General features: G+C 40.2%; 2 protein-coding genes across 2 annotated transcripts; both read right to left on the reverse strand.

The window, feature by feature from the left end:
• Positions 1-8708: 8708 nt before the first annotated feature.
• LOC138870854 (uncharacterized) lies at positions 8709-9296 on the reverse strand. Its single transcript, XM_070148694.1, has 2 exons — positions 9167-9296; positions 8709-9052 (listed from the first exon to the last, which is right to left on the reverse strand). Exons 1-2 carry the CDS (start codon positions 9294-9296, stop codon positions 8709-8711), a joined length of 474 nt encoding a protein of 157 aa, XP_070004795.1.
• Positions 9297-9476: 180 nt separating this feature from the next.
• Positions 9477-10797, reverse strand: LOC138870855 (uncharacterized). Its single transcript, XM_070148695.1, has 2 exons — positions 10410-10797; positions 9477-10225 (listed from the first exon to the last, which is right to left on the reverse strand). Exons 1-2 carry the CDS (start codon positions 10795-10797, stop codon positions 9477-9479), a joined length of 1137 nt encoding a protein of 378 aa, XP_070004796.1.
• Positions 10798-13492: the final 2695 nt, after the last annotated feature.

A 13492-nucleotide genomic window follows, 5' to 3' on the forward strand; every position in this document is an offset into this window, starting at 1 on the left:
GAGTCTTTTACTCCATGTTTCTTCCATGTCCTTTATATACTGATTTACATGTCTTACATACTCGGTACATTATTCGCACTGACGTCCTTTTGTTGAGGATGCTGCATTCATGCATGCAGGTATAGATAATCAGTTTGACAAGCCCTCATTATAGACGAGATTGACATTCACCGAAGGATCGGTAAGACTCCACCTCATTCGGAGTATTGCCGAGTCTATGAGTCATCATGTCAGAGTTTTGCTACAGACTTATGGGTAGGCCGGTACCCTATCCCATTTGATGTCAAAAAAAAATCTTAGAGGCTTTGTAGATGGAGGTTCATTTTGTACAATATGTCAGAGGCCTTGACGGCCCATATGTATTCATGTTTTAAGAAAAACGGTTCAGTGAAATAATGTTTTCTACTTACAATTGTACATTTCGAGTTGAGGTCATGTTGGCCCATGATAGTTACAAAAGGAATGAATGAATTACAGAGTGGTTCGCTTAGGCCAGGGCGGCAACGGGTGCCAGATACGCCTCCCAAGGTTGGGGTGTGATAAATTATATATCATATTTATATTTATAATTTGTGTATAAATATATAATAACAGTGTCCCTCCTCTCATGTTCAGAGCTAACCTTATGTTCTTCTTCAAATTTCTCTTTAAAACCTTGAAAATTTCAATTGCTGTTTGAATCTTCATATTTCACGCACTGCAATCATTTTAAATAGTTCAGTGAATTGCCAGATTGATGAGCTTATGAAAATGCAATCATACATATACACATGAATTAATTGCAGATGCTGGTGTGATGTGAAAGTTTTTAGCAATCATTGGTTGTTTGTTCAATAATAATAATTAAGAAACAATGACAAAGCTGTAAACTTCGGTGACAGTTATTGGCAACTATATTAAAAAGCTTCAAAGCTTTGAATTTAAAATTCGGGTTTTACGAAATTATGATTTGTTTGAATTTGGTGTTTTTGCAAATGACTGAAATATCCTTTTAGTTTATATCTCAATTTTAATGGAGTTGGATGAATATTAGAGTTGGTTTTAGTTGAAATTTCGAACTGAATCTTGAAGAGGAAGAAGAACACATGATATACATATACATACAAATGACATAGAAAATACATACAACTACATAATTTATATGTAAGTTGTATGCAAGAAAGTTGCATGCTGTTGTATCAAGCATGAGAGGACTGTAACTAGCAGTGAACCCACCTGCTAGTTGTATCATGAGTTGTATGAAAGTTGTACGACGTTGTATGAAAATAGTATGAAAGTTGTATGAAGCATGACAACAAACTTTAACCGGTAATGAACACACCTCTCATTTGCTTCTATGTTGTATAAGAAATTGTTTATTCTAGCTTGATTAGATTTGTCTGCCGCTTTTGAATTTATTTGTATTGCAACATTTTGAAAATATATCAGGTTTTCTTGATGCTCCCTTCAAATTGATTTTTGTTTCTGAATATATTTGTTTTTCAGTTTAAAGATTTGAGATGTACTTCAATGGCCATTAATGACACATTTCTTTTGTGAGAGGGAATTATAACTATTTGTAGCTTGTTAATTGGGTATATTGATGCCTAACACAATTTACTTTTGTGATAGTAGCAAATTGTGACTGAATTTATCGATTTTTTCATATTATACAGTCATCATCAATGGCAGATTTCTAAAAAATTATGAGTTAAAATCAGTTTGGTGTTTCGAAATGCAGTTAAAATTAGTTTGGAAGAGTTAAATGTAAAACTTGAAGTAATTTGAAGGAAGATTGAAGGCGGAGTTTGTAACGACTAAATTTCGCTCCTGAAAAATAATAATCAAGACAAGAAATATAGCAACAAATATTATGTTCAATTTCAAGTGATGAGGTTACAATCTCTAAAATATCTCTAAATCTAAAGAGATGTAGTCCTCTGATTCTTCTCCTCACGGATGATGGTTCAAGAGCTTGAAAGCTTGATTTTGAACTTGACGGATTTCAGATTTGTAGTACGTCACGAACAATTTGAAGCTCGTCACGAACCAGGATTTGATGTTGGGTTATCACGAACAGAAGATTTGAAGCCGCCCGCCTATGACTTGAGTTCGCCTTTGGAATTTGACCACAGACGACGATTGCAGATATGGATGAAGACCTTGATGCTATTCTTCAGAGCTTCTTTAGCCTTTCCTTCTGCTTACTTGCTTGTCTCTTAGCCTTCTCCTTTGACCCTTTTATATAGGTGTGGGGTGGAGTAGTCTCCAAGAAAACCTTAGTAGATTATTGGGTTTGAGGCTTATGGGCAGACCCATTTGATAGAAGACCAATTGACGGGCTAGCCCAATAATATATTGGACCTTGATTTAAATCAATTTAATTGGATTTAAATAACAACCCAATTATACCAGTCCATGTTACTTAATTGGACCAATATATATTTTATTTGTGGTAAAATCCAAATTTTTTATGGATTTAAATTTGACAAAATTTTAATTATCTACAAATGCCCCCTACTTCAAGGCTTGGCGGGATGTAAGCTTGCGAAAATGAATGGCGAGACTTGAAGTACCGTTGATGATGACAATACTTCCCCCATCATTTTGTAAGACACCACACTGATAATTATTTACATGTTCTATTTCCGAAGAGTGCATTGACGTTATCAATTATTGGAATTGACAACTCTTTTACTTCATTCAAAGTGAGCCAAAACGACCCCTAATAGCAAGTTGGGCTCTTGTAGCTTAATTCCCCTTCTCCAGTGAGAAAATAAATTTGGTGGCCTTTCTTATGTAGTATCAACTTAATTAAAGAATAATTAAGTTCATATTGGACTAAGTCAAACACATCCACCCAGGACAAATTAAAAGTTAAACCGCGGGATTTACGAGAAATATTTGGTTTATTCACTTGAATTCCGGTTCAAACGGTATGCTTTCCTTTGATGCGATTGGAACATTTATTCAAAGAAAACTCTCAAAACATAGTGCTCTTCCAATTTGGTTGCTAAAATAAGATATTTTCCTTACTCGTTGTTTCCTCCTATGAATTGGGGAGACTCCAAATTAGCCAGCCTTAGTAACTTTTCTATGTCAAACATAGAAATTGTAACAGCACTCCCCACTTTCTCGTAAAAAAAAGGTTTTGTCTTTTGAACTTTTCATGCGACAAGTTGCTAGCCTTAGTAATTTTGCCATATTGAGTGGTCATTTGCTACTTTAAACTTTAATGACAGCCAACGACCCCAATTTAAGCCAACAGTAATTTTCCTTTTCTGCTTTAGTTTCCTAGTTTCAAACCTATTTATGTACAAATTAGACATGATATTTCCTTATTTGTACATGTCAGTAGCTTGAACATCAAGAATTTCCTTAATTTCTTCCTTGCTGGTTCCTATAAATTCGCCATTTTCTCCTTGTATCGTTGCTATAGCAGCAGTCCTCCACTTTTGATGAAAGCAGCGGTATTCTTCAATAGTTGGCATTACGCAATCCTCGTCGCTCGATTCTCCTGAGAGCAAACTAACGTTTTTTTCTTTTTGCTGCAGCTGCTGCCAGGAATTATCAGCTTTGTGTGTCTTAACCAAAAAAATCATATCTCGGTGTAGGTGCATCAAAGTCACGAGCAGTTTGCGGCTACAGAAACTAGACTCGGAGTACTACAACATATCAAAAATTTGGATTTAAATTCGTATTGTATCATCCCAGGTGAGCTTCGAAATCTTGGTTCAAGTTCTGTCACGCTCGACATTTCAGTTTTGCGCGTCTTAACCAAAAAAATTATATCTTGGTGTAGGAATGTCGAAATCATGAGCGGTTTGCGGCGACAGAAACTAGACTTCCGGAGCTACGACATAGGTAAAAATCTTAATCAGAATATGTTGATATATTCCCAGATATTTTCTCGAATTTAGGCAACATATTATGACATGCTGCCCCATTCTGTCTTGCTGTTTTTTTTTTCATAGATTCTTCCCCCTTTTTTTTTACGCAGACTCTCGGAGCAGCATATAGGTCTGTGAATTCCATCAGTAAGGATGTGTTTCATCGACCATGATACACCATACCCACACCTTGAGATTATTAGCGACAAGCAGAATCCGCGCGCCCACATTCTAACTTTAAAAGTTCATCCTCCGGTGATAGGTGTTTTCCCGCTCGCTAGAAAGCCACTTGACGCCTCCCTTGATCTTGCGGAATGGTCGACTAGAGAGACGAAGGATGCATTGGACAGATTTTTGGGCAAAGCAACCAACATGAAGGTCCTACTTTTGAAGTCCTCCACCCATCAAAAGGTCGCGTCTGCTAGTCCTCCTCATCGTGATTACGATGGACGTCTCGCCACTTGGAGTGTTCCTCCTTCCGGCTTTGGTGAAGTTCTCTATACGTCCAAATATTGGGAGTGGGTAGAAGATGTTCTTGCCCACAACAAGTTGACTCTGGACGGCATCAAGGTCTATGACGCCATCTTTGCTTCGTTGTTCACATATGACTACAAAGAGAATGTCCTCCGTGCCTTTTGTGAGTTTTGGCGTCCATCTACCAACACAATTTATACCTCCATTGGTGAACTCTCCATCTCTTTGTGGGATTTGCGAGCAATCGGAGGCCTTCCGGTGCATGGGTCTTTCTACGACGAAGTTATCCCCTCGGCTAAGGAGTTGACACAAGAAGACGATCAAGGAAAACCTTTCCTCCCAAGAAGTTGCTTGTACCTGTTCTCGGCATTATACAAACTCATGAAGGATGATGTCCACAAGGTCTCCATTCGTGATTGGGTGGAGTTTTGGTTTCGAGGCCCGAGTAGGTATGCCAAGCCTCCGCAAAAGTCATCAAGGAATCGGACAACAAGGCCGAATTTGAATCATAATCCTTCTGGGAATATTGATGCGAGCTTCCTACCACTAACCGATGAGGAGAATGCCCCCTTTATTGAGCTTGGTGTGGAGAAGTCACTTAGAGCTGAGACTTATTTGACGGCTTCCCTTGTATGTTGGCTTTGCAAATTTGTGTTCCCCAACAAAAAAATCGACTACATTCGTGCTAGTGTCTTCAAAATCGCGAGTCTGATGGCTCATGGAGAGAAGTTTTCCTTGGAGGTTCCCGTCCTTGCAAGTATTTATCATGGCTTGAAGGAGGTCTCCACTTCTCAAGATTTGGGTGCCTGCAAAGCACTATTTCCTATTCATTACGTATATGGATGGATAGGAGCATATTTTGACACCTACTATCATGTTAAGCGTCCACAACGAGGTCCGCAAATGTGCAAGGTTTCTGGCGAGAAGATGGCCAAGCATTTTGACCTTAGTAATGCCCCTGAGTTGTTTCAACAAGTTAGTGCGCGACAACTTCACCATTTGGCTATGCTACAAGGGAGGGAATTGCATCTTACCGATCGTGACGAACAATCGAATTCTTGGAGTGACTTTTTTATAAGTCTTCGTTCAAGCTTCATCACCCTTAGGTATGATGACATTCATATTGTGGAATCTTATAGCCCGCATAGGTTTAGTCGTCAATTCGGCTTTTGTCAAGATGTTCCTGGCAACCTCATGGAGCGACCCTATAACGGCTCACTGAGAATGCTAGTGCAATTCTGGGACTCCTGTGTTCGTCTTGGAGGTTCATCAAAGGTTATTGTCCCTACGCGTCCATCAGAAGAGGGACCTCTAATGACTCGTGAGTATGCAGATTGGTGGTCAGCTCGTCGAGTGCACTCTTCCCGATAAAGTACTCATATCATTTTGAAAGTTCCAAGGAAAGATGATATTCCTTTATCCTCCAAAGATGATCAACGTCAAAAGAACACTCACGAAGGGTCTTCCAAGTCCGAGTTAAGATCGAAAGATCCTTCGCCAAGCACCAAGGTCTTACCCAAGTCTACCCCTTCGACGGGCGGGGAAGCCCATGTGGACAAAGGAGCTAAACATGTTTTGTTGACTTCCAAGACAACTACTGCCATTGTAGAGGTGACGAATAATCCTTGCAAAAGGAAAGCGCCTCCTACTTCACCAAACAAAAATATTGCGAAGACAGCCAACGTCGTGCCAACAAACGAGGAAAGGACTCAAGCTTCTGCTTTTCCCAATGAGATTTTGAATGTTAGTGCCACCTCCAATTCGAACGAGAGTGATGTTAGTCACGACATACATTGGAATCGTTCAAAGAAGAAGGCTAAGGACACGAGCCATAGTGAATTTGCTGACTTGGATGCTCTTAGTATCGATACTGGATTTTTCGTAGAGGGTGACCCTAGATCAACGATGCCGTTGTCTGAACTGGAGAAATGAGTAAATATTATTTCCTTCAAATTTACTCCCTTTTTTTTAACACTAAAGTTTGCTGTTTTTGTTTTTGCAGTTGGGCATCAATGAGTTGTATGATGACGTTCTTGGTGAAGACACGGTGGAAGACTGTGTTACAAGCCCAAATTCCCTCAGTGTGGCCGTAAAAAGTCCATACTTTATTTGGTGGTGTTGAACATCATGCTGCAAACAATGCTCCGTCGATAGATTTGAGTCTACCCAAAGAGTCTCACCTCGTTCTTCCAGAAGATGTTGTGCTTTCCAAGCCATCCATGACGAGTAAGATGGAGGTTGCTGCAAGTCAAGCAAAACGTCTAAAAATCTTTGAGCCTACTCCATGGTCGTTGCATCTTGATGCTCCAAACTTTAAGTCACAAGAGACTATTTCCCGTATTAAACTTTCTTTTGTTAACACAATGTGGCATACCTTGTGTGAATGGATCGAAGAGTTCTCTCTTGATTCTCTGGATAGCTTCACAAAGTTGGAGGAAAGTATTGCTTTGAGTTTTGAGGAAATTAAGAAAGAAAATGTTATTGATACTTCTACCTTAGAGGCTCTTGTCGAGGCTTTTTTCAAGACGTACGCAGATTACGATGCTTTAAGATCGTCCAAGATGACTAAAGAATTTCACCAAGAGTCACTTTCTGATGTACGACGACGCCTCGATGATGCAAAACAGGAATATGAAAAAGTGAGCGAGTCCGTAGAAAAACTTCAAGCCAGTCTTGTGAATGTTGAACAACAGCTAGCTTCCTTAGCCTCAAGAAAGAAGAAGATCGTCGCACTCTTGGACAAATAACAGGTGAAGTTGGCTAAAAGTCAAGAGAACGTTGACGTTACCGAAGGGGAGATTTATACCATTGAAGCCAATCATCCATTATCTGACGATGAAGCAGAGAAATTATCCCTCCTGAAAGGGGCAGTTGAGACAAGCCGCCAGCAAATCCTTAGCTTCAAACCTTTTCCATGATTTTAGAGTTTTTTTTCTCTCTCTCTTTTTTTTTTTTTTTTTGCTTAGGATTCTCGACTTGTGATTTTTTTTTATAACTAATATCATGTAATGGAGTACTTATGTCTTGGAGCAATAAAAGTATCTTTATTTTTTTTTTTAATATGTGATATTTCTCTTTGAGACCTGAATTCCCTCTGTTACTCCCAATTATTTCCTTCTTAAATTTCAGCATATGTCTTGTATGTTGGTTTTGTTGTTTCGCGAAAAAGAATTCATATTTTTTTGTAGGAGATTTCAAATCATAGGCTGCTTGCTTCTACCGAAACTAGACTCATAGGAATGAAACATATCAAAAAATTAGCACGAATCTCCTTTTGTATCAGTTGGAATTAATCTTCAAAGTCGATCTACACGTCTGGCCCGTGTTTAGCTCACAGCTTTGCGCACTCTGCGCAAAATAAATCACATCTCGATATAGGAGCATCCAAATCACAATCCGTTTGTGATCTCACAAAATAGACTCGGAGATCTAAAACTCGTATAAATTTTATAAGAGAACTCTTTTCGGACTGTGAACAGAAAATTCACGAAGTCGACTCAACTGCAGTGAATTTTCAGATTTGCGTACCTTCGACGAAAATAATTGTATCTTGAGCTTGGAGTGTCAGAATTGCAATCCATCTGTACCTTTAGAAAGAAGGACCGGAGATCTAAAACTCATATAAATTTCATAACAGAACTTTTTTCGGACTGTGAACAAAAAATTTACGAAGTCGACTCAACTGCAGTGAATTTTCAGATTTGCATACCTTCGGCAAAAATAATTGTATCTTGAGCTTCGAGTGTCGGAATTGCAATCCGTCCATGCCGTTAGAAAGGAAACTCAAAGACCTGAAGTATCTATGGATTTCATGGAAGAACTTTTTCGGTCTACCAACAGAAAATTCGCGAAGTTGACGCGACTGCAGTGAACTTCTAGATTCGCATGCATATAGGAGTCTTTGCGACATAAGACCTTCTGGATTAGTCAAAGTTCCAGATCATGTATTCCACACTTTTTTTTTTAAGCTTATGCGACTGAACTTAGAATAAAACTCTAAGTTACCTAAGTACCTTGGTGAAGAGGATCAAGTCATAACGTAGTTCAAAATAGGTGAGTTTTTTTTGTGTCCTAACTTTTGCCTAGGCCGCCTCTTTCGAGGTTTTCGACCTAGCGGACTCCTTTTTTTTTTGGGTGTCGTTCGCAGTTTAGGCTCATGTGGGCCAGGAGCATTGCAACATGCAGTTTAGATTCTTGTGTCAAGGAGCGTAGCAGCATGCAGTTTAGGATCGTGCATTAAGGAGCTTCATGACTTGCAGTTTAGGCTCGTGCGTCGAGGAGCGTAGCAGCATGCAGTTTAGGCTCGTGCATTAAGGAGCTTCATGACTTGTAGTTTAGGCTCGTGCGTTGAGGAGCGTTTATTCTTCAAGGATAGTACCTCTTCAAAAATTTCCCATTGATAGGGCCAATTCTCATGCCATCTACATCAACTAACTTGTAAGCTCCACTTGAATAGGCTTCTTGCACAACATATGGACCATCCCACTTTGAAGTGAATTTGCCCCCAGATTTGCGAGAGGTGATAATAGGTCTTCTTACTACAAGAACTTGATCGCCAACTTGGAAGGACCTCAAGCGAACCTTTTTGTTGAAAGCACGAGAAAGACGAGCTTGATAACATTCAAGACTTTGTTGAGCTTCTAGCCTTTTTTCATCGAGGGATTCAAGTTCTTCAAGGCGTAGGCGAGCGTTTTCTTCCTCAGTAAGACCTTCTTGGACAGCGAGTCACAAGGACGATATTTGACGCTCAAGAAGAAGAACTGCTTCGACTCCATAAACAAGAGAATAAGGAGTTGCTTGTGTCGGCGTGCGATGAGTCGTACGATATGCCCACAAAGCTTCTTCCATTCTGTCATGCCAATCTCTTTTAGACTTGGAGACGACCTTCTTTAACAAGTTGCAAAGCATCTTGTTAAATGCTTCGGCTAGTCCATTTGCAGTAGCATAATACATTGACGAATTACGTTGCTTGAAGCCAAAAAATTCACAGATCTTGGTCATCAATTTGTTATCGAACGGTTTGCCATTATTTGTTATTATATAACTAGGAATGCCGAAATGATATATGATGTTCACTCGAATGAAGTTTGCAACATTCTCTTTCTTCACTTCCTTGAGAGTGGCGACCTCTGCTCATTTTGAGAAATAATCAGTTGTGGCCAAGATGTATAGATGTCCTCCAGAAGATTTTGGAAGTGGTCCAACAATATCTAATCCCCAAGCATCAAATGTCCAAGATGCAACGGTAGGGTGTAACATTTCAGGAGGTTGGTGCATAAAATTTGCGTGAAACTGGCAAGCCTTGCATCTTCGAGCATAATCTAAGCAATCTTTCACCATTGTCGGCCAGTAGTAACCCATCCTCTTAATGTGGAAGTGGAACTTCGGCCCGGATTGATGTGATCCACAAACTCCAGAGTGTGCCTCTTGCATAGCTTGAGTTGCTTCATCTTCCCCTAAACAACGCAAGAGAACTCCCTCAAATGATCTTTGATACAAAGTGTCTTTGTAGTAAAGGAAGCGAGGGGCACGCCGACGAATTTCGGTCTTTCTTCTTGGATTTTCTGGAAGTATCCCATAACATAAGTAGTAGATCATGGTTTGTCGACAATCAACCTTCACAGCTTCAGCGACGGCTACCAAACGCTCGAGCTTGCTTTCTTCATCCTCGTTCTCATCTGGCGGCACTATACATTTTTGGCAGATAGCGATTTGTGTCTGGCCGGGCAGAGTCAATGTTGAAGCTAGAGTAGCTAGGGCGTCAGCCTTCTTATTTTCCTTCCTTGGCACATGCTGAAGAGTTACATTGCCAAGCCATCCAATCAATTTCTGCGCATAATCATAATAACGACGCAATTTTGGCTTTTTGACCTCGTAGCTACCTATAAATTGATTGATCACTAACTCAGAGTCTCCAAAAAATATGTAATTGGAGTTGTCTCATATCAATGGCCATCTCAAGCCCAAGTATGAGTGCTTGATATTCCGCAACGTTGTTGGTGCAATGTTGTGTTAAGGTGAAGGAATATGGCAAGACTTCCCCTTGAGAAGTGACAAACACAACACCTGCACCAGCTCCCTCACGATGTGCGGTACCATCAAAATACATTTTCCACGGTGGTTGCACTTCGATGACCATCGCATCCTCATCAGGTAGTTCATCAGTCAACTTCCAATCATTAGGAATTGGATGATCTGCCAAGAAATCTGCCAAAGCTTGTCCTTTCACAGCTTTTTGTGGGATATACACAATCTCAAGTTGTTGAAATTGGAGATACCACCTTGCTAATCGATCATTGAGTACGGGTTTTGACATAACAAACTTGATCGGGTTTGCCCTTGAGACGAGACGGATGACATGAGCTTGAAAGTAGTGCTTTAGCTTTTGAATTGCGAAAACCAACGCCAAACACAACTTTTCGATCGGAGAATACTTTAGATCATTTGGGGTCATCATCCTACTCAAGTAGTAGAGGGAATTTTCTTTATTTTCACCATTTTCCTGGGCCAAAAGGGCTCCCACTGACCTTTCTTGGGCTGTAATATATAGAATCAATGGCTTTCCTGGTATAGGGGCTGCCAGAACTGGAGGTTTTATCAAGTAGGATTTGATGTTTTGTTATGCATTGCTACAAGCTTGGTCCCATTCAAAAGGTATACCCTTCTTTATGAGCCGGCTAAAAGGTTGGCACTTCCCTGCTAGATTTGAGATGAATCTTCTAAGGTACGCCAATTTTCCTTGTAGACTTTTCAGTTTATGTATAATTTTGGGCTCGGGTATCTTTAAGATGGCGTCAACTTTGGCTTGATATATCTCAATCCCTCGATGTAGAACAATGAAGCCAAGGAATTTTCCAGAAGTAACTCCAAAGGCACATTTCAACGGGTTCATTCTGAGTTGATATCTCCGGAGTCGTTCGAACACCATTCTTAAGTCTTGTAAGTGGTCTCCTCTCTTTCTTGATTTCACCACTAAATCATCCACATAGCATTCCACATTGTTGTGGAGGATGTCGTCAAAGATATTCTGCATTGCCCTTTGATATGTGGCGCCAATATTCTTCAAGCCAAAAGACATTACTTTGTAGCAATAAATGCCTTTAGGAGTGCGAAACGCAATAAGATCTTCATCTTTTGGTGCCATACGTATTTGATTGTAGCCAGATGATCCATCCATGAAAGACATCGCCTTATATCTGGTGGTGGCATCAATCATAAGCTCTGGAATGGGGAGCGGAAATTCGTCCTTAGGGCATGCATTATTGAGGTCTCTAAAATCGACACAAACTCGAATTTGGCCATTCTTCTTCTTCACAGGAACAATTCTTGAAATCCATGAAGGATATTTAACCTCCTGAATGAAACCAGCTTCGATGAGTTTATTGACATCAGCTTCGATTGATGGGATCAATTCTGGCCTGAAGCGTCTTTGGGCTTGCTTAACAGGACGAGCTCCTTTCTTGATTGCAAGATGATGAACTTCTACCTTAGGATCTAAACCAGGCATCTCTTTGTAGCTCCAAGCAAAGACATCTCTATATTCTTTGAGTAACTCCACATAAGTGTTTTCTTCATCTATGGTTAATAGGGCACTTACATAGGTGGGCCTGGAGTCTTCTGCAGTGCCAAGGTTGACTTCTTTCAATGCATCAACAGTCATTTTAATTCCTTCTTCTAGTTCCGTAGGAGCGTCCTCGACATCTTCGTCTTTTTGAGGATCACCATCATTAAAAGATATATGGCCACACCAAGAGGCATCTCCCAAATATTCGTCAAATTTCCTTAGGGATGAAGTGTATTGCTCCTCATTCGCAGTAATGCGATATGAAGATCCTCCACTTTCTTCATCTTCATCACGCTCTCTAGTGTGGACCACTATGCGAGTCTTCACTTTGAGTACCTCTCCGCATGAAATCAAAAGTTCTGATTGTCGCCTCATTCTGGAAGGGACCAGGCTTTGACACTCTTTGGAGATACTTTGGACTCTAGATGGCAAAGGTCTTCTTATTTTCTCATGATTTCTTTGGGACTTGTTCTTCTTCCTTTTTAATGGCCCCAGCCTCTCAAATACAGAAGTTCTTGTAGTTGGTTCTCCAAGTCGATCAAAGATAGAAGGCCTTTTATTAGGATCAGCGGGTTCATCTTCCGTCGTGATATAGTTAATACTTGCTCTTCTAATGGAGATGCGAACTGGTGGGGGTTGTTTGTAACCAAGACCCTTACGTGATTGCTTCACTGCATTCTCATTATCCTTCATCGTGTTTGCTTTCCTAGTAGCTTCAGGTGGGAGCTTCCCTAGCTTAGATGGTTCATTGGGATCATATCCAGCCTTTGCGAACAACCTGTAAGCATTCGGATCAAAACCTTTATTTGTGCGTTTCGTAGGGAGTGCCTTATTTTGAGGCATGTTAGGGGCCACAAAATTTTCCAGTAGCTTTGAAGATAACTTTATGGTATCAATCTACTTGATATGAAGGGTTAATTCTCTTAGTGCACCTTTTTGGAGGCTTGATGATTCTCCTTCATCTTTCTTCACTTTTGGGACGTAACGAAATAAAGGAGCTATTTTCATGCCTTTGGCCTTCGTGATGTCATCAACTTTTACTCCCTTCATGATGTGGTTCTTCAAGTAGAACATTGCATCAGTGAAGTATGCCTCGGCTTCAGAGAACGGCTTGTCATCAGCAACTATCTTATTTTCGACTCCATCTTTATTATATTTCAAACATTGGTAGTAAGTTGATGGGACAACTTTGTTCTCGTGTATCCACGGCCTGCCAAGCAACAAATTGTATGAAGTCTTTGCATCGATCACATTCATCCATGCAGTTGATTGCATATCTCCCATGGCGATTTCCAGCTTGATAGCTCATATGGCCCTTTGTCCTCCTTGATTGAATCCTTGAATCATCAGTCGGCTTTCAGAAAGTTCTTCAGTTGAGATGCCGAGTTCTTTCATTATGCGAATGGGAAGAATGTTAACTGCAGATCCGTCATCTATCAAGATTCTGTTTATCCTCCTCTCGAGCACATAACCCACTATAAACAAAGGGCGAGTGTGTGGTGTCTCACCAAGTAGGAGATCGTCTTTAGTGAAGGTGATTTTTGTATTATAGACATCTGCTTCTTGGAAGGAGGACTCAACAAGA

Source organism: Nicotiana sylvestris, chromosome 6 (genome assembly GCF_000393655.2).
Source record: "Nicotiana sylvestris chromosome 6, ASM39365v2, whole genome shotgun sequence".
Lineage (NCBI taxonomy): Eukaryota > Viridiplantae > Streptophyta > Magnoliopsida > Solanales > Solanaceae > Nicotiana > Nicotiana sylvestris.